Source organism: Amyelois transitella, chromosome 15 (assembly GCF_032362555.1).
Source record: "Amyelois transitella isolate CPQ chromosome 15, ilAmyTran1.1, whole genome shotgun sequence".
In the NCBI taxonomy this organism is placed as follows: domain Eukaryota; kingdom Metazoa; phylum Arthropoda; class Insecta; order Lepidoptera; family Pyralidae; genus Amyelois; species Amyelois transitella.
Genome location: NC_083518.1, coordinates 2670900 through 2693141, shown reverse-complemented (window position 1 = coordinate 2693141; position 22242 = coordinate 2670900). Strand labels below are relative to the sequence as shown.

The 22242-nt window shown below is 34.7% G+C and overlaps 2 protein-coding genes across 2 annotated transcripts; one reads left to right on the top strand and one right to left on the bottom strand.

Annotated features, from left to right (window-relative positions):
- Nucleotides 1-17005: 17005 nt before the first annotated feature.
- On the bottom strand, nucleotides 17006-17608 carry LOC106135662 (uncharacterized). Its single transcript, XM_013336024.1, has one exon. The coding sequence runs from the start codon at nucleotides 17606-17608 to the stop codon at nucleotides 17006-17008; it is 603 nt and encodes a 200-aa protein (XP_013191478.1).
- A 1433-nt stretch (nucleotides 17609-19041) lies between these two features.
- LOC106135661 (uncharacterized) lies at nucleotides 19042-20743 on the top strand. Its single transcript, XM_060948223.1, has 3 exons — nucleotides 19042-19171; nucleotides 19518-19849; nucleotides 20360-20743. Exons 1-3 carry the CDS (start codon nucleotides 19042-19044, stop codon nucleotides 20741-20743), a joined length of 846 nt encoding a protein of 281 aa, XP_060804206.1.
- The last annotated feature ends 1499 nt before the right edge of the window (nucleotides 20744-22242 follow it).

The following is a 22242-nucleotide window of genomic DNA, read 5'->3' as shown; positions in this document are numbered from 1 at the left end:
ACAAAAAAAATAAAAATTATTTCCTAGCATAGGTAATATGATGTGGAATTTAATATGAGGAAATTTGAAAAGGAAATTAGGAAACGGGGGTTAAGGTTAAGGAAATTAGGAGGTTAGGTGATATAGATCTGCGCGCCATTTTAATGGGTGCCTGAGGTAAGTAAGTATATACTTAAGTGAAATATGTCTTATATTTCCCAACACTTTGTTCTCAGCCAGAATCATCTGGCTGAACATTACCGCTCATTACACAATAAGCAGCTCATATAAACACTCGTCTGTCCGAGCGGTGCGATCATTCGATCTATATCGAGATATCGGAGGACGAACCGCAGGTGCTCTCGACAGCCAAAATAAACGGAACCGTAATCGATTTTAAAGTTTCTCGACCGATTTAATAGCTATACAAGTACTCTCGACAGCCAAAATAAACGGAACCGTAATCGATTTTAAAGTTTCTCGACCGATTTAATAGCTATACAAGTACGTTTATAAACAATCGCTTTGAGATTTTTTTAAAGAAATGTTAAAAAATACTCAAAGCGATATATATAAGGTTAATAAAAATTTTGTAGATAGGTAGTGTCTCCGTTAGAACCTTAAGTTTAGTTGTTGGGATAATGGGATGGAAAATCGCTTATTTATCATAGAGAAACGGAACCATAATCGAATTTATAGGTTCTCAACCGATTTATAAACTACTTATTTGAGTACCTTTATAAACAATCGCTGCGAGAATATTTAGAGGAAATTTTTTGGGTTATAAATTTTGTAATGGCTCCGTTGGAACCTTATAGAGGATTAGGTATCACGCTTGGATTAATTATCATTGTCCTCGCGTTGGTAACGATTGCATCCTATCCTCTCTAGAGGAGATCCGGTGATCCATCTGTGACAAAGATCACAGAGTAAGTTAGATAGATAATATACTAACATACCTAAGGTTTGAAACCTCATTTCTGCGGCTTAATCTAACTTGGAATTTATCATCTTGTTGTCTGAACGTGTTAGATTCCTTACGATGTTGTCCCTCAAAATAAAATAATTATAAGCAGATTTATTAAGTAAAACAACTTTGTGTCATATCTCAGCTATTAATCAAAAGAAAAAGTCACTAACCGTAAAAAACGAGCAGAACACAGGCCCAATAAACCATGCTATTGAGTCACCATAAATATCGAATGCTAATAATCGATTAATATTTATACATCGAGTATCGAGTATTCGTTCATTACCGCATAAAGAGCGGTTGTAAATCAGGCTCACGCTTGGTCGTAAGTCACTTGCTAGGTGCTAAGGAGCATGTCGTTAGTAGGATTGTGGAGCAAAGCCGGGTGAGATTTGTAGCGACAAGTAAAGGGAGTGATACATATGATTAAGTTATTTAATTTCTGCAACACTTTTTTTATTTATGCTTCATATAAAATTTAATATAAATTAAATAAATAAAAAAATACTTAACACATTTAAGTATATAATACATATTGCAACCACTTCATCAACGTCAGACGGATATATCTTTCCTATAATATCTTTCCGGGTTCTTTGGTGCACTCCCTTAAATACACTACACAAAAGTGCGATATATGTATCTACTTCTTATTAAAACCTAAAATTTGCTTGGTAAATTTTAATTATATTTTCACTTGTAAGAATGTTTCATGAAAAAGAATGCGCCGTAGGTTAAATTCTTGATAATTAAAAGTTACCTATAAAAATAACTTCCGTAGCATATATAGGTACGAGTAGGAGTCGGTCAACTGGGACCGCTATTAACTGGACCAGGGCCAGGGCTGGGCGGTCCTGTCGGCGAAATCTTTTAATTTAAATATTTTCTTCCAGCGACTGGGATCGCTCTTATAAACAGAAATAAAAAAAAGTAGAGGAAAAGGTGCAATTGCGGCCCCCCCATGTATTTTGGCCCCCATTAATATTAATATTTTCTAATAACGCCAACTAGCAAATTTTCGGTGGTTCTAAATCCTCGTTGTGACACCAATATTTAGCACCCATGAAATTCGTCAGGTGTCGCCCCGTTTATACGTTATTATAATTATTCGTAACACGTTTGTGAGAAAACTTTTTAACTGCGGTGATTTAACTTGCGTAAAAATTGAAAATTATTGAATTTGTGTTTTTGTGTCTGCACGTTTTATTCATTGAACATTTTTCTGCTGGATTCAAAGTTAATTATGAAATTTAAGCATTTTATAAATATGTTAGGTATATTTGTTTTGATTATCTCAATATTTGTAATGCGACCCCCTCAAATTGCTCACATTACATGTAAGACTAATTTATCGATTTCGAATAACAGACCTGGTGCGCATTGAATACAGCGTCAGAGTTGAGAATTGTGGGCTCATACAGCCTGTGCAGGTCCAGAAGGCGAATATTATATTTGTGATTTTTGCCGTTAGGTTTCAATTGTGCAATACATTTAATATGACCCCCCCAGGGTGCCACATAACCATCACTTGATCTCATTATGCCAAATTTGTTAATTTAAGAATAAATATTATTTCTGATTATCTGGTACTAGTTTCATTTATTCCATAGTAAAATATGCATAAACAAATGATCAAAGAGCCCAATAAAATATGTTTCCAGTTTCTAGATACTTTATTTTTTTTATAAACACTCAAAAACAAAGTAGGGGGCCACAATTGCACCTTCTCCTCTACAGTCTAAGCAAGAAACATTTTAGTGTCATACTTCCGTTGTCAATTTTTAACATGATTTGTGTGGATAGGATATATAAATATTTTATACATATTTAAGATTTTTACATATTTCTTTGACAATGTCTTACTTAGGTACTTGTTGTTAAACGGACTTTTGAATTTTAGGTAACATTTTGTAATTTGTTTACTATTTTATTTTACTTATATATGGGTTAATTAGTTGATTGTTTGTATTTCATGTAAAATTGTACGTCATTATACGAAAATTTTTAGTCATTATGACTTGATGTTTATTATGAAATGCAAATTGCGCTTGAATGTGGGCTTCAAAAATACTATATCTTTTTAAAATTTTGAGCTGAAAACAGTCGCCAGAAGAAAATATTTAAAATAAATGAAGCCGGCGGCTGGAACCGCGGGTCCAGTTGGTAGCGGTCCTAGTATACGGACTCCTAGCATAAAAAATCCACTTGACTTACAGTTTAAAAACTGAGACACATGTATGATATCTTCTTACACCTCATTCTTATCTCCATGAGAAATCTCGTTTCAAAACAGAAGGCAAGCCAATATTAAAACAGAAATTTGCAATAGCAACGCACTTATTAACTGATAAAAAAAAATTAAGGCATTCAAAAGATAGTTCAATATTTAAAAAAAAAAACAATAAAGAATATTGGCCATTCCAAGGTTGCTTTTTCAGTGCATATTGCTGAAAGTTTTGTAACTAGAGAGTGTATGAGTCTCCTAAACATGATACCTATTAAAAAGCAGAGCGTGCAAAGTATCAAGCTCACCGCTAAATCATAACTGCGGTTTATTTTTCGATCTCACGTGTTATATTGAACGTAATTTATTAATACTTATTATAAAATTTTATTTCGAGTTTAGAAGATACATACACATCCTAGATTCATATAGATAGATTTGAGACCTTATAAAGGGCCATTTAGTTTTAAAATGTTCTTTCATTGTTACTATCCTCGTAATTTACGACCGCAATCAAACTCTGGACTTCCGTATTGTAAAGTTCCCGGGGAATCACTGGGAGATTTATTAAGTCTGCTCATGTTTTCTTGACAGTAAAGTATTCTATTGTAAATCTTATCGTCCACCGAATTACGCTAGGACTCAAGAGTTATAGTAACTGTTACTAGATGTGTCAAAAATACCTAAATAATCGAACTGGAACGTACCTGAACCTTGATTAGTCCGTATTTTTTTTATTATTTCGGCATAGGCTAGTTTGGTAGTTGGTTGTCTTTGATCAACATCGCTGTTGTCAAAACAATAGTTTTAAAGCGACTGCGACAGAAAAGAGGAGGTTATTAAAGAGAAAATCGTAACCGAAAATGCGACAGGGCGGCCGGCAGGCAAATTAAATCGACTATTAAAGCTTTACCAAATGAGAGCAGTAACTTATAGCTTTTACTGCTGAATCTTTATGACATTGTTATGCCATCGCCAAGAATTTCACATCCCTTATTTTATTTTTTTTATTGACGGGTATTGCCTATCAATCAACATGCCTTCTTTATTCTTGCTTCATTGTAGAATAAAGAAGTTAGTTGAATGTATCTGTGGGAAGTACCTATAGTGAAAAGTTAGTGAATATTCTTAATACACTAAAGAAGACAGAGAGAGAACAGAAGAGAGTAATGATGAAATAAAAAGCACTATATTTTTGGAAATCAAAGAAAAATATTTAACAATAAAAATTTTAGTTTTTTCGCTAACCAAAACAAGTCATGGCATTAATATGCATATTTATGCCAGCTGCCTTTGCCTGTTAATATTTATATAAAAAAAATAATTAAATACAAATCAAGAAGGTTGCCTACAATATCTGACCACCTTAACTCTGTTAAAGTTGAATCTAATCCAATCCATCTTGAATTATAATTATTACACCAGTTGAAAATGATTACACACCTGTTCGCCTCTACTACATTCGCGGGAATAAGACCGGGTGATACGTACCAAGAACCACACTGTCACATCCATTTACTTTAGATCCTTGTCCAGGGCCAGCGGCCATCCGGAGTGAGATAACAAACAGAATAACATCCCGAGGGCACTGCACCCAAAGCACTTCGTCTAAATTCGTGCTAATCATTTGTTTTCATTTCCTAAAGAGTTACGTTTCATTAAGAATCGACAGCTGGTGCGTGCGAGGTTACGGGGGTTGAGTAACTTTGAAGTTATTCTCTTTATATGCTTACAAAATTGTAGGTTAGAAAATTATAGGTATACCTCAAGGTATAGAAAACAGCTAAACGTGACCTTTTTAAGACCGTTGGCTCTGTCTACTCCGCAAGGGATATACCGGAAATGACAATATTACTACTGATGGTCTAGTCTGTCTCTTCGTGAAATTTGTTCAAAATTAGTTTCTTTTAGCTGTGCCCGCGACTTCGTTTACGTGCGGTTTGAAAAAAGGTTTTCTTTTACATAAAAGGTTTTTGGATCTAAAAAATCTTTACTCAGTTTAATAAAGCAGTTCATAACTTACTTATTTACTTAGTTCTATTGCCCTTGCGGGGTAGACAGAGCCAACAGGCTTGAAAATTCTTGACGTTCAGCTTTTTGCCTTGATGATAGAATTGAGATTAAAAGGAGTGGTTGCTTGCCCATCGCCAAAAAGAAGAATTCCAAGTTTGTAACCCTGTCCTGAAGTCACCTTTTACGACATTAATGGGAAAGCGAAGGAGTGGTCCTATTGTTTTTTTATTGGTGCCAGGAACCACACGGCACGGCAGTTTATAAGATTTAAATTATTTCCGGAATCTTACGTTAACGGCTTAGGGCCAGTTCACACAGATGCGTCTAATCTTGGTAAAAACTGAACTTTGAGTAGGTACTTACCTATACTTTTAACATATCTATCAATTTGCTTTGTATTATCGAACTGTCATTATTGCACTTAAACTCACGTCTTGTTCAAAAGATGAAACAAACCAAGTAAAAATACAAACGATCAAGATTAAAGAGGTTATTTACAAACATCTGCAAGATTTCTTATAAAATTTGATTTTTATTTTTTTAAAAACACTTACAACGTTCCAGGGCTTTAAGAGGTGGGTAGGAGTCAGTTTGTTATTGATGCTAATATTTGTTCTATTGTTTAAAGTAACTGAAAGAGACTAAAGAAATCAGTTAAAGGAACATTTACCTACTTATATTTAGAAATAATTAATATTTTTTATCCATTAAGCATATCTAGCTCAAAAATTGGAATAATATTCTAATTTCAGTGGGTATAGCTGAACTCACAATTAAAAATAAGATATATAGAATTCAAAATTTTGCAGGGAGTGTTAGAATGAAGGTACTAGGTTACATATTTGTAGATAATATCAATTTAGTTTTAGCTTAAGTCTATCTAAATTATGTATATTTAAATTAAACAAATATTATTATTTAAAACATAAACTTAAAAAACATTATTATGTTTTACATATTAACAACGAAAATCAATGAACAAAGTGAAATAACGCATATAAGTACATAAATCACAACAAGCGTATCAATGAGCATCAATACAAACGATTATTTATACAAATGGTCGCTCATATTGGGTGTCTCAATAAATATTAAATATCGGACGTTAAAATATCATCTTACAGTTTACGGGAACGACCGCTGACAAGTTTACGCGTAGGGGCGGTAATAAGTTATTTTTTTTCGATGCCCTCTCACGAATTGGTTTCGGATACACGCACGCTTTCTCTGTTACATACAGAGAGGTCGCTGTTGACGTTCGATGTCGCAGTTGTAAATAAAATCGTAATTTGCCTGTAAAAAATTAAAAAATGAAGATAAAAATTTGAGTAGATTATGGAGCTATCTCAGTAATTAACGTGATGCTGATTGGAGGAAGCTCATGTTCTCAGAGATCATTTAAACTGTATCTTTTTCCCTTTAATGACAGTTTGATAAAGTTTTGAAAATAAGTTTCAGAGGGTGGAGGAAGAAATGCTCTATGGTTAGGCTAGAGTCAGTGGGATGAAATAATTTTTTTTTTTAATTTCCCTATAGATCCAGCGGTTTGGGCTGTACCTACAATAATATGTTAGCTAATCAGTCTTTTAAAAACAAAAAGTTCCAAACTTTGTAAAGTCATAATCACTGTGCGTATAAAGGTACTGACAAAATATACATATATACATACATACATAAAATCACGCCTTTTCCCGGAGGGGTAGGCAGAGGCTGAATTTTCGGGCAGAAGGCGTGCACTTTATCGTGCGCGTCTACTGCCTCACTAGGGTCACTTCCCGACCCTGGGATGGAAAGGGCGGCCAGCAACTTACTGGTCGCCCATTACAGCAAGATTCCTGGCACAGAAGCGCCGGGCAGCCGGGAGGGTATCGTGGTGAAATGCTTGCGATCCCATTATGCCCTCAAAATGGCAAGAAGGGCGAACGGAGGGGTTTTAGTGGGTAGGCTGGTATACTAGGTGCCAGGAGTCCCACACCCGTGAAGACCCGGGGAATATCCCATTCGATAAAAAAAAATGGCAGAGACTGAATTTACTTAAATAACTTGAACAAATCAATATTTTATGATCAGGAAATCGGTAAACAAATTATACTTTGGTATTATCTTGGAATTTTATGTAATGCCTGATTGTTCACGTCAGATGTAACATTAATATAATGTGTATGAGTTTGTGAAGTGGCGGGTGTCGATTCAAAGCAATACCTACAATATGGGTAAATGATAATTGAAAGAGGTTAATGCTTAAACAGTGTTTAATTAACGTTAAATTTTATTTGATTTTAATTTTAAATCATGAATAATTCAAAGATTCAAAATAATTTTTGGTTTCCAGTAGTTTCTGAGATTAGCGCGTTCCAACAAAAAAACAAACAAACAAACTCTTCAGCTTTATAATATTAGTATAGATTACTCGAATAAGAATAGCAGGTGACCAACAAAGCTGTGATGAAAGAGAGAGAATTAACAAAAAAAAACATTACTTTTCCTTTAATTTTTCAGGTCAATAAAAATTCGAATTTATACTATCCTAACAAATAACAATTTAACGTAGAAATATTTACAACGATTGTAGCCCAGGCTATCAACTAGACCAGTGACTTAGTACTAAAAGCTACATTGTTAAATACAAAGTACGTCATAACTCCCACATCGCCGAACGATCAGAGCCTCGTTAAAGGGCAATATAAATCGAATCGAACACATATTAATATTTAATTGTAGGCGCGATATCATCACGGCGGACATAACTAACTGTTAATAAAGTGTATTGTTGAAGGGAATTATTGTCGTAACTCTGAACGAGGCGACCCAAGGCGGGGGAGTATTTTCAAATATTTCGAGTAACGAAGGCAATTAATGTAGTTTATTATTATCATTTATTTTATTGTTCATAAATACATATGATCACGTCTATATTCCTAGCGGGGTAGACAGAGCCGCTAGTCTTGAAAAGACTGATGGGCCACGCTTAGCTGTTTGGCTTAGTGACAGAATTGAGATTCAAATAGTGACAGATTGCTAGCCCAACGCCTAAAAGAGGAATCCCAAGTTTATAAGCCTATCCCTTATTTTATTGTTCCATGTTTAATTATGTATGTATTAGCATGTATGTTAAGTCAAATATGTTAAAAGATATTTATGCACACGCCATACTGCTCCAAAATTCATCTCTACTCTCATGGGTCTACTGGAAGAGGTTTCTGTTGAAATAAGTAGCATCTTTGTACTAGAATTACTGAATAAAATGCTCATGTATATAATTTTGTGTACATAAATAAATAAATAAAAATGTTGCACGCATGTTCTACGGCTCTCGAATGTAGGCGTTGGCGTCACTAAAGTCCGTCTACCCAACTAGTCCCATTGAGTTATCCTATGGTCCACATAAATCTATTTACTAAGGACACCGAAACCTATTCGTTGGCCTTCTTTGGCCTGATATGTAGAAAGCGAGCTTCAGTTTTAGCTTCTTCTGTCAAGCAGAGAAATTAAGTGGGTGTTAAAGTAATTATCGGATAATAAGAACATATACATATGTATGTACCTATCTTGACTGGTTTTTTTTTCGTTACGATTTTCGTTATGAATACGGTAGTAGTTTCGTAAGTACCTATTTGTGCCTTAATTTCCTACAACATTAGCTGGTCCATGTAATTCGCGAAGATTATGGACTTCCTCCTTATATGATCCTCCTTCACGCAAACAAAATTTTCATTTGCCTCTCCCATAAAATAAGATGTGGAGTATTTGTGAATAGCACCCCAACGAGTGGAGAGACCCGTAGTGTCGCCTCGGGAAATGCTTTATATTGTCGATGCCCAATAAACGCATAAATCGAGCTCGTGTGAGCTTGCCACGTTATGAGATATCGCTTACACGGAGATATACAAGGAAGGATTAAAGGTTCCTTACAATTTTCTAGTCTCGCTTGTTAGTGAAATTTAATATGAAATTGTACGAAATTAAATTGAGTGAACACTTACAACATAAATACAATTCTATTTGGCTCGACTAACATAGGGCTATGCGGTGTCGTGAAAGACTATGAAAACAAATTATCAACAATTCTATGAACCTGTAATATTAAAAAAAAAACGCAAATGTTACTATTACCCTAAAAACTGCTTATTGCTATCGATTCAATGCATCGCACACCGACCAATCACAAAAATAATAAAAAAGGTATCGATTTCAAGCGCCCCGCGTCGAACGGGACGCTAAAATATAAATCGGCGGCGATAACCGTACGTCACGTTTATTAGTATCGATAAATAACCGGAATATTTTCACATTTGATCGATTCTAATGTCTCGATATATTTATTGTAATTAACCACAGCGCGGTGGGCCGAGCGTCCGACTCTAGTCACAATTTATTAACTCTTTATTAATAACTAATAATATTTGCATAATCGTATTTTAAAACATAAGTTCAAATGAAATTCAATCTTAATCGGCCATTAATAATTTGAATTAGATATTATGAACGGTTTTTTCATATAGAAGACGGCAATAAAAATACAAGATCATATATTGATTGTGTTTAATCAATAAATATATGTTCCAATTGGTGTTATTCGTGTATGACGCCATATTTGTCTAATTTATTAATGAAAAATTAAATGACAGTTATGGCTATTTAAATATTTAATAAAATTTTCTCTAATTTATACCGACGTGGGTACCAGCAGGGTATGTGATAGCTTTGCATCTGTTGGATCGTGGTCATGCTCGGACGGAACCTGGGTTTAGACCAGGAAAGGCGCCACCTTGAGAAAAATTATACCTTCAGTTGTCTCAACTGAAGGTATAATTTTTCTCAAGATGATAATCTATTTTATGTTATAAAAACAATATGAGTATTCATTCATTGCCTTCCCTCTCTGTTTTTTTTACATTGCTACATAAAGTCACGTCTATATCTCTTAACGGAAAGACACAGCCGACAGTCTTGAAAAGACTGAAAGGCCACGTTCAGCTGCTGCTTTATGATATGGAATTGAGATTTAAATAGTGGCAGGTTGCTAGCTCATTGCCTACAAGTGGAATCTCAAGTTTATAAGCCTATCCATTAGTCGCCTTTTACGCTACTCATGGGAAAAATATGGAGTGGTTCTATTTTAAAGTTCTTTCTCTGATTAGCCTGGGTCTTCGATGTTTATCTATATAAATATTTATCATTTATCATAAAATATAGTATCGTTGGGTTAGTATCTCGTAACACAAGTTTCGAACTTACTTCGAGGCTTACTCAATCTGTGTAATCTGTCCGTATATATTTATTTATTTAGTATGTAAGGATCGTGCCAAATGGTGAAAATAACATGTAATCTTTACCTTCTCGATCCGAAAAAAGGCGAGATTATTATATTTCAAATTTACAAAATAAACACGACATTTACCAGAGGTTATATCAAGTAAATACACAGCATAGCCTAATATGCTAATATCCTATGTTTCCTCACACTCCCAATAAATCCTGGTTGCCAAAGACAGTCACATTTGTAAGGCATAAATTTATGTTGTGACATAAATTATAATATGCAGCCTTTATGAAACACGCGAGTCAACGGCGATATGCGATACGCACGAAAATAAATATTGTCACGTCCCAATGTATGTCGGGGTAGACAAAGACTTTTTAGAAGCAGTTAGCTTTTTGCAGTGCCGTGTGGTTCCCGGCACTATAGAATATATAATAAAAAGAGACGTGGTAAAATGTATATACATATATATTTATCTTTCTTGTATTTTGTCCCGGTTGTAGGTATACTCTCGGGGTCCTTATAATGACGTTCTAGAAGTAAAAATATTGACAACTTAAGGAATGAATGAACGTATATAAAAAGTTGCGGACAAGAGCAACTATGTATGTCACGTAGATAATTTATTGTTTTCTTAATTTATATATTTGTTTGTTTTATACGCCTTAGGGTAAACAAAAGACATCAACGCGTTAACAACAATAACCAAAGTGGTTTATTTAATTAACTCCTTTAAATATGTTAATTTATTTTTCTATCTTTTATTACTTTTATAAAAAGTCTCCTAACTTATCTTTTTCCGGAATAAGTAAGCCTGCATTGACAGGATTACACAGAATTAACCACACAAAGAACTAGACACATCAAATTAAATATGTATACATGAAAAATGGTTAGGCAAATATTTTCTCCTCCTGGGAATTAAAGCAAGGAATTGCTGAATCCAATAATATGAATCTTACAAAATTTTAAAAATGCAAGGGGTCACGCTTAGTATGAGTTATAAAGGTATAAGATTCCATAACCAAATCTTATTTGTCAAAGCATCAAATAGGCCCATAAAGTAAGTTCAGATTAGCGCGGGGTCGTGCAAAAAGTAGAGATTATGTGCTTGTAAATCACAATAAAAGTCGAGCCCGCGCCTGCGCCCGCGCCGCCACGAGTTATGACGGCGGGGATGATGGAAGTTCAGAGCATGCGGTTAGGGCGCGCACGAGAAGAAAGTGGAAAGCATTTTTATGGTCGAAACTGAATGATAGATTAAGCCCCATCCCCAAGTTCTCTGTAATTGAAATGATTATATTTTCTTGGTGTTATAATCTATCGCTTATGCTTACCCCACGCATCGTTCACAATAACCAACTAGGACCTTCATAGCTTCTGCAGGTTCAATTGGTTTGTCTCAAAATCTCGAGCAATCTGTAAATTTACTGCGTAGTAAAGTGACAGTACAGGGGACTGTTCTTGCACAAAAGAATATGTTTCTGTAGCCTCCATTTCGGTCGTCGAAGTAGTTAGCTATTGACGAAGTACAAAAATTTTAAATAATTTTTAACGTAGCCTTAAATTTATTAAAATAATAAGTTAATAGTAACAAAGTATTGATATTATTTGGTGGCCCTAAAGGGAGGTGCGCACGAGTGCGAGGTGTCCGACACAGCGTGCGATAAAGCATTCGCCGCGGGGCCCACCGGTCTGGGTTGGCAAGGTTACTGTTGATATGACCAAATTAGTAAATATTTAAAAAAGCACATTGACAACATTAAACGAAGGCGGGCTTATCCCATAGTGGGATCTCTTCCAGCCAAGTTTATTGACGAACATTGAGAAGGCATACTTAAATAAGAATATTTTATTTAATAAGTTAATTAACTAACGAAGTGACAGCCATCTGGTTTCTGCGAATATGGAAAGACAATATAGTGGTCCTATCTTACGAATACACCTGTATTCTTAAAATAAGACCACTCTTTCGTCCTACTATGGTCTTCGGACATTTTAGTACCTTATAACACTATCCCTACTACAGAGTACCTACTTTTGTGCCGGGAACCCTTCGACGTCCGTAAACCGCGTCCACACTAATCCAACGACGGCGATCGCCCACAGCGCCATGTAAATAATAATAATTAATTTTATTGTAAATGCTTATATTTTATTGCGGGATTTGTCAACAGAGTGCGATGTATTTTGTCGGCTGATATTTATCGCGGTTACCCAATGCTAAGTGGCTTGCTATGTGGCCATGTGTGATTTAATCTACGTTACTCTAAATCAGGAGGTAAGCAAATAATTGAATAGATTTAGCATTAAAAGTATAGGTTCACGTAAATAATCAGAGAGCAAAATTCCGTCCGTGTAAATCAAGGTCAAGTAAAAAGTCCATAATAGGTACCTACATTTCCTCGGTTACCTTTAAAAATTTTATGTTTATCTTTGTGGTGTTCATGGAGTCACTTTGGTAAAAACGATCCAGGAATATGGGACAAAGACGCGCTGCGGGCTCCTCTCCTGTGAGGTCAATAAAGACAAGCAAAGATGAGAAAAAGGTATAAATTTGATAAGTAATTTACTGATATTCGCATGCGATGAGAGAACTTGTTCATTCTCGATCAATCCGAAGCTAAAGCATTATAAACTAATTTAAAAACAAATAAAGGTGATTTCAAGTCTGTTGTTTTATCTCAATTTATATACGAAAAGACAAAAGTAATTTAATTATGCTGGAGAATGTATAATTTCCCGTTACACACGCCATCTGCGTAATAAAATGAATACTACAGCTTGTAAGAAATAAATATATAGCCTTATAAACATTCCCTTTAAGAGCCAATACAAAGGCTAGCAATGTTTATATAGCTGTAATTCAGACTCGGAAATAAATAGTGTCGTAGTTTCGTATTATAATGTTATTTTTGATTAATAATCTAAGAATATTTTAATAAGAAATAAGACAAAGTATGATTTTTTTTATAGTTTTAGGTGGTTTTGGAATATGTTAACGTTTGTCTTTTTTATAAGAATTCATTTATTAACTAAACTATACAGGGTGCCTTTTAAATCAACTGCATAAATTTAACTGTTAAGTGTACTCATCTAAAGGATATTTAAAAACGTTGAAAGAAAAATATCGGTTCATATTTCAGAAAGTACGAAAAAAAATAAAAGTATCGAAATCCACGATCCTAAATACGTAATATCACCCTGGCCGGCGGAAAAGCGACGCGTAAGATTCAGACAGTATTACAACTCTGTACTTTACTTGATCTTGATACTAGAAAAACAATTTATTTTTCAGACATTTATTTACATGTTTAGTTTAATTTCTTTTTGTAGTATTGGTCTTTAATAAAGCGTGTGACGTAGTTTTTGAGGGTTTTTTAAATGTGAAAATGATGACGTTTAATTTAAATAAAAATAGGCTCAAACGGCTCAGAAGCATGGGTATAGTCTATGTTAAAAAGGATGCAGTTGTTTTAAATGTCACCCTGTATATAGTTACTTTAATCAAGAATGTCACACGCACACAGATGTGTTGTAGGTATGTGTGGCACACATGATAAAAAATAACATTCCTTAAGAACAGAACTAAATTAAAATAATGTTTAAAAGCATTTTAAAATTATATAGATCTTCATATTTTTCTAGTTTTGTTGTCAGTTTGTTAAATATTATTTTTTATTAATGCAAATATCGATGCAATAAAAAACAGATACCTAAATTTTTACCCTAACCGTTCGAGAGTAGCACTGACCACCTAGCTATCGTTAGGGATATACAAGGTATCTGGCGATTTATTAGTCAGTTAAGAACCTAATTAAACAGAACCAATCGAAAGTTAAGTAGTGGTAGAACCTTATAATGATGCCTGAATAGCCATGCTTTGTGTTATTCGAAAAGCCATTAACATTTAATTCAAAGAGCCGCTTCATTTGCAAATTGATGAATCCTTTAATTCTTACTTTGATAAGGAAGTAAAGTAGTAGCACTCTCGTACAATAGAAGTAGTTTCAGAATCTAGATAATTAGGCACCTAACTTGTTATTTACGAGGTTTGATTTCAAACAAACGGTAGCATACCTATTCCTGTAAATACTCAAAGGAAATATTATATAAAAAAGAATAGGATTCCGTGTGGTTCCCGGCACCAATACAAAAAAGAATAGGACCACTCCATCTCTTTTCCATGGATGTCGCGACTAAGGGATAGGCTTATAAACTTGGGATTCTTCTTTTAGGCGATGGGCTAGCAACCTGTCACTATTCTATCATTAAGCCAAATAGCTGAACGTGGCCATTTAGTCTTCAAGACTGTTGGCTCTGTCTACCCCGCATGGGATATGGACGTGACCATATGTATGTATGTATGTATATTATATAAACATTTATCTTTTTTCTTCAGCTCAGAAAAGTCTCTCAGAACACTTTCCCGTAAAGGTACATCATAAAATCTAAATGTGAATGCATACCCATTTTTTGGTTTACGAGTCGTCAAACGATACATCGAGAGAATCGATTCCTCACTCGCCTTGTTTACGAGTAAAATTCAATTTAGTTTAGAGGTTTCTTGCCGTAAACGGTTGACCTAAACACCCCGATGTCTTTCACTCGAGTATTAGCGAATAAATCGAGAATCGACGAGATGTAGGTAATAAAGCGTTTTCAATTGTTTTAGTAACTTGTCTTGCATATTAGTATCAATGCATAAATTCGAAGTGAATTGTTCAGAACCACTGTAATGTTCGTGTAGATAGTAGGTATCCCAAGAAGTGTCTAAACGGCAAAATACTTAAAAAAGTTCATAGGTAAGCACTTAATTTTAAAGCAGAATATTTCGTGGCGAGTATTCGTCTTATTCAAGCAGCCTATCTTATCGTTAAAACTTTGTCAAAGACTGTAAATATCACTTCCATCATTTAACCATCGTTAATTAAGCCTTTGAGTCCTGACTATCTGTTCTGACTACCCTTAAAAAATAAAAAGATAAATTTGTGTTAGTCTGAATCTCTTTACAAGTTCTTCCAAATTTTAGACTTAAAAAAATTATTTATATTTCTCGAGCCTTAACCACAAAGTCTTCTTTCAGTGTTTATGTCAACTCCAAAGAAGTAATAAACAGTGATTAGACCCCGATAACCGTTATTGGTGTTCCCAGTGCACACTGTCATCGCGCGAACATGTGCGCAGTGTACCACCCGCCTTAACCACCAGCGTAGCGGGCGACTTGCACAAACTATTAGTTAAACATCGTGTTAAAAATAATTATCACATGCATAAACATGGTGTTCAATTCATCACTAAGACATTCAGCTGAACGTAACTAAACGTCAATCGAAGGTGCATACAAAAATAAATTGGATATTTTTTATCGAATTACAATTTATTTTTTAAATTTATTCGCAGATTTCTTTACATATATTTGATTGTTTTTGAACCACAAAATCTTTTTCAATATTTACTACTATAAAAAGTGATTAGAATATAGACTTCACTTAGTTGAACTTTGACTCAAAAATGATAATGCAACAAAGAATAATTGCACTTCATTGAAATAATAGAACGAAATTTATGTGGGTTATGCAAAAGTTAAAGTATAACTTTAACTTACAAATATTATTAGGAATTTTCAAGATGAATTGGTATATGGTAGGCAGCCGACCATCATTTATATTTTGATTGGAGTTAGCTAACGTAAAATGCTTATGCAATAAGAAATTATTTTAGAATAGGTAACAATGATATGTTTTTTAAATAGAGGGAGATAAAGTAACTGTTTAACGCTCTATTTTCATGATTTCGAGCAACCGGACTATAAACAGAAGAGCGCGCGATGACAGACCGAAACCAACCGCCTCATTACGAGCTCATACAAACAAAACCAAGCACTTACCACATTCTAAATATCATAAAAACTGTAAAACCACCAATGCATATTAAACTCTAAACATTTTATACTAAAGTTTAAAATAAAATATTTTAGAATTTCGCCTTTAATATAAGCACAACGAGAATCTTGTTGCTATTATTGGGTGTTAGCGTGGTTATTTGACAGGTTGAAAACGTTTACAGATTGTATTGATGGCAATCTGGCTTCCTGCTTTTGGTGTAAACAGCGTTTAAGTAGCCTCTGGAAATTATATCTTCATAAATCGATGTTTTAAATACTTATGCATGAAGGCTATGTGATATTCATAATAATTATAACAAAACTATTGGATTAATGAAATATTTAAGATCTGGGAGAAGTTTTCCAACTTTTTCTTTTCAGCAGGTACACGGAAATGGAATAATTTAGTTATATCACTATGGTTCACTACTAGTAAGGTCTCAAGATGAACACTTTCTTTATCAGATATATGCTAAATCAAATCACCAATCACAGAGTTCATCATCATCATCATCTAAGTAATCATTTTATACTTCCCATTCTGTTGGCCTTTGACATGATTAGGGTAAGGATAGAAATAATTCCCTCACTGAATAGTTTATATTTATCTGACGTTTATAACAACATTAAACACTAAAATGTCCCCAAATAAATAAATAAATAAACACCTTAAAACCGTTCTACATTCTCACTCCACTTAGCGTAACCTTCACAGAACTGCAGCAACGCACTGAACAACTCATCGGGCGAGAGGTCCAAGTTCTTCAAACTTCTCTGCTGTCGAACATTCCTCTTCTTCCTCCCGTAGGATGCGAACTGCGGCTGAAATTGTGATTGGATCTGAGGCCTCTTTTTTATAGCAGAATTCACCACTAAAGTAGTTTGAGATCCGGCCGCTGCCGCGTATTGTTCCTTCGCCTTCACCGCTTGCACAATCAAACACAACAAATAACCACCAAACGCTAAAAAGGCCAGCGTCGTCACAGACATCGAGAATATATTGCTTATCTTCGATTCTTTCTTCCAAAGACTTTCCTCATAATCCGTTCGTTTTATCGGAGGTCCCTTTAACGCTAACGCCTGAGCTCCAAATGATTGTAAATAAGATGGTGTCGTAACTGTGATATTTTCTGTATTATCCGTCACAAAATCTTGTAAAGAATCCTTCAGCTTCAGCAGTTTTTCCAAGGGCAATTCGTTGAGAAATTGAAGGTCTCTGTTGGGTATTTCGGCGTTTGTAGCCTTGAATAAGAGTAAGATAAATAATATCATTTCGAGACGTTTACTCCGTGGCTTTGTGGCTGTCACAATGTCCTATTACTGTGGTCTACGGAGCACATCTCACGTTAAACATACAGGTCACAGCGTTTAGCTAAGTAAAGTAATGGGTGATACTTCGCATTTAGACCAGAATTTATTTTTATATTTAATCAGACCGAGGTCAGCCGACTTTTCAAACATATGATGGCGAAAGAATATGCAGCATCAGCGAATACCAAAGTTACAGAATCGTGAAATTATTATTTGCCTATCCCAAAAGCGCATTTATTCTGATATAAATATTTCCAAAAAAATTATTTAACTTGATTGACTTTCAGGTTTGTGAATTTGAAAAGTCAATAAACAATTCATTTTATTTACTTCCCTACAGATTGAAAGGATATTTTTATTGCTTATTGGTAGGTAGTTTAACAGTTTGTTTTATAAATTGGAAATGAAAGAAAAGAAAACGACAAATACGTTGTGATCTGTTTAAATTTTCACGACTATTATTTTCAACCTAAGAAATATTTTGGGTACAAGATACTTACAAAATATTTCAAGTCAAGTAGTGGCATTGGCAAAAGTTATGAGGCATACCTTCTACACATTTGCTGTAGTAATGCTCAGCAGATTGCCGCAGCCATTGTTTCTGTAAATGTCTCTATAACACAGGGTGTTCAAAAATATCCAGTTTCAATTCTTCCTAATTCTCTTCTCTCTTCTCATATTGGTCATTCTTATTTATAAGACTTCTGTATGCCTCAGTCGATAAACCAACTAAGGGACAGGAGCACTAACAGCTAATATGAAAAGTTATCCCAGGGATATATTGATGTCAGTCGAAAGAAAAACGTCGCAAATGCTGTTTTCACAGGAAAAACAGCATTTGTTTTAAAAAATAACCATTTATTTTAATGTATTGAGGACGCTATTGTAAATTCTCTAGGTTTCTGGCCCCACTTCAAAACGATATGAGCTCATTAACCCTAAGTCACTTTATAAGACCTTTACAGAATAACTTTGATATCCTAGTTTAGTTTATATACCTCATTTTCAACTAAAGGATTATTATAGAGACATATAGGATTATAAAATGCATTACTAAAGTAGGTAATTAGACGTTGTAATTGTCGCTATTTCTCAATTTCACCTTTCGTATGCAGGGAATTTTACAATAAAAAAAATACCAGTAGCGCCATCTAACCTATGCAAGACGAACCAATTAAAATAATAAATATCTATATTGAATAGAGAAAACATGTCATCTTCCCAATGAAATAAAAAATTTAGCTCCCAAGAATATTTTTTTAACATCCCCTAGCTTTAGAAAGACATTCATTATAAAGCCATGGTCTACGACAGTTGCGCACGCGCTTGTTACCTCGTTCAGCAGAGCGCGTCACTTCTCCCGTCTTCAATGTAGTCTCAAAGTGGCTCTCAAGATGGCGACACCCGTATTTTTAGTAATTTTAGTAGTAAAATTGGTGTGTGCAAATGATTTTGAACGCGAAGGGAGAGAAGGTTTTATAGATAGATTGAGTGGAGGGATGAAGTTTGCGTCTGATTTTTTAGGTAAGTTCCTAATGAAACATTCTAATACACGTGTGTATTTTGCACACACATACGCAATCACGTGTTAATCTATAACGGGGAAAACAGAGCCAATATTCTCTAAAATGTCTGAAAGGCCATGTTCAGCTGTAGTTATGGCTGAGATTCAAATAGAGACGGCGCTAGCCTTACAAAAAGTTCTTATAAATATTTGCAAATACATAGTGATAGAACAGAAGTTCTATCACTTAATTCTATTTAAACCGGATTGCCGAAAACGAATTCTCCACGTCAAGTATTTTTTTTTTTATTGTCAATTATCCTAAGATTTCATCAGTTTTAAGAAAACCAATTACCTTATTTACAGCTTCAGAATCAGTGGCATCAAAAGTAGCGGAATTCGTGGTTCGGGCATTCCAGACAGCCAATACTGCAAACCAGCACCAACATATGCCAACACCAAACTCCCCAACTCATCACCAACATTCACCAACACCAAACAGACGACGACCAATCTTCAGTGAAGCATATGAAGATGCCAGCTCAGAGAACTTGGCGGAGGAAAATAGACCGAATAACAGTGTAAATGAGGCTCCAAGTCCGATGACACCGTTGAAGTATTTGGTGAAGCTGATTGGGTTGCAGCCCAATCAAATCAGCGCGGTGGCTGTAAACGCGCTTGTGTTTGTAGCGCAAATGGTGAGTTGAAAAAAAAACAATTTTATCTATTCTAAAATAAATATAGCCAAATACTAGCCAAAGCATGAGATTTCGCAGCTTCTACGTCTTTTACGTTTACCGTAAATCTCATGTAATATTATTTTTTTTGGGATGAAAGTTTAATTCAGTATTTTAATGAAATTTCAAAAAAGAAGGTTGTGTAAATAAAATGTGAAAAGGTAACAAAAATAAATATACAAACTCTAGGTATTTCGATATTTACACAAAAATAAGAAGATACTCTCGTTTGTGATCTGCCTTTGGGTAAATTCTTGTGAGAGAAATAAATCATTTTGAGAAAGTTGTCTCTCGTCAAAGTTTATTTAAACAATAATACATTATCAGCTATTGGATTAACAGTTTTACCGAAGATATAAATGATACCAAATATTCTGTTTTAACAATTAGCTAAGTTTTACTCCAGCCTGAAAATTAGTCTGATCCCTGTAAACACTTACCAATCTCAACCAATATTTTTACACATTTCAGATATCAACCTTCCTGGCAGGCCCACCCCGGCCATCAAAACCTTATCGCACCGAAGATCCAACATCCTGGATCCTCAACAAGAACTCCAGGAGCCTCCAAGACTTACTAGAAAGAGCTAAAAACGAATCCATTTTGCATGACATCGACGAAGCTATCAAACAACAAGATGAAGACACCAGTTGCATCAGGCTTCTAGTTTGCAAGATAACACCATTTGTACATAAGATGCAAGATGCGGTTTTTGACAAGGACAATATTACTGATAATTTGAAAGGGTTACGTGGAGCTGACATAATGTACCGCCACCTGCCGACAGCGGAGGAAATTAGAGAAAGTGGGGACACATGCGAACAGAAACATAAAGATTGTGATCTGTCTGAATGATTTTACTATTAAAAATTAGCTAACACTTGTGTTAATTTTCACCTTATTTTTTTATGTATTTCAATAACTAGAGCTTTGGTTTGGCGAACACGGAATAACCGATTAAAATATTCAAAGCAGTAAATTTTAGTAAGCAGACGGGATTTCCAAGAAGACAAAGAAAAAGTGTTGGCAATAAAGAAGATTTGAGTGAGAAGTTTTGTTATACAACGCCATTAAATCGGAGCTCTTAGTAAACCATAACAAACATATGCATTTATGAACAGGGTATTTTATTGCCGCCTTAATTTTAATTTGGTCAGTTCATCTCATGGGGGACCTAACATTCATTCTGGTTCAGCTTTTCTCCATACTATCTACCAAACACAATAAATCCATTTTGATCGTTCGCCGCCTTCATATATGGTCTAAAAAAGAAAGATCTAGTCTGATGGAATTTTTTGATCTCTGCTGTCAGTCTCAACCAAACCAACGTAATATAAGCGTGTTCCTTACATAAGAGGTCATTTACCCGAGCCTGCCAACAATTATAAAATGTCTGTTACATTACATCACGTCACGACAACCGCAGACTGCTTGGCGTGTGCACATGTTGTTAAAATAAGAAAAGCTGCACTAACTACTAAAACTTAACTAGCTGGCACTTTAAGCTCTTGTTTTCCGGGAATCTTATAGTCCCACGTGTTACTTATATGTTGTATCCCAACTTGATTGTTTGTAATTTATTGTTGCCTGCTTTATCGATAAGGTTCGTTATCACGTCTAAATATCTCTTGCGCTCTTTAAATCATATTTATATATAGCCCCGTGCTCGCGTATTTCCTTCCGACACATGCGTAAAGCATGGACATAATAATATTATATTTAGGCCTTTTCAAAAAATGGAGGTTTACCAATATTTTCATAACTTAAATCTTAAGCAAAATATTAAATGTACAAAGTATATATAGGAATTAATTAAGCATAGTATTTATGGAGTTCGAGGATGAAGTGTCTATATTGATTCATAGTTTGTACTTATAATTTTTTTATACTTTATTACTTCTTAATCCTTAGCCTGAGAGTATTTTATAAACCGTTATATGTACTTGTTTTATTCATCACATATTACTCACTTCATCAAGTCGCTTGAAACTAATAGATCAAGCTACAATTTACAGATATTTCTATGCTCCAAGTTCATGGATATCAAACAATGACCAAAGTATTTCATAAATCAAAACAAAACCAGTTACGGTTAGAGATGGGAGATGATCGCATCCTGTACCACGGCCTCGGGGAAAGTGAAGGAGGCTGTCGACCCCGCACCCGAATAGCTAACCTGAGTTATGGAACCACTGATAAATAAAAGTAAATTTTGAATATTTTGACCGCACGCGGTGTTATTTTCTTTTAATAATATGTTAATAAAAGAGAAACCGATTGACTGGACTGACTTACATGTCAACTGGAAATCCGCTGGACCTAGAAATTACAAATTTGGCATAGGTTCTTAATGA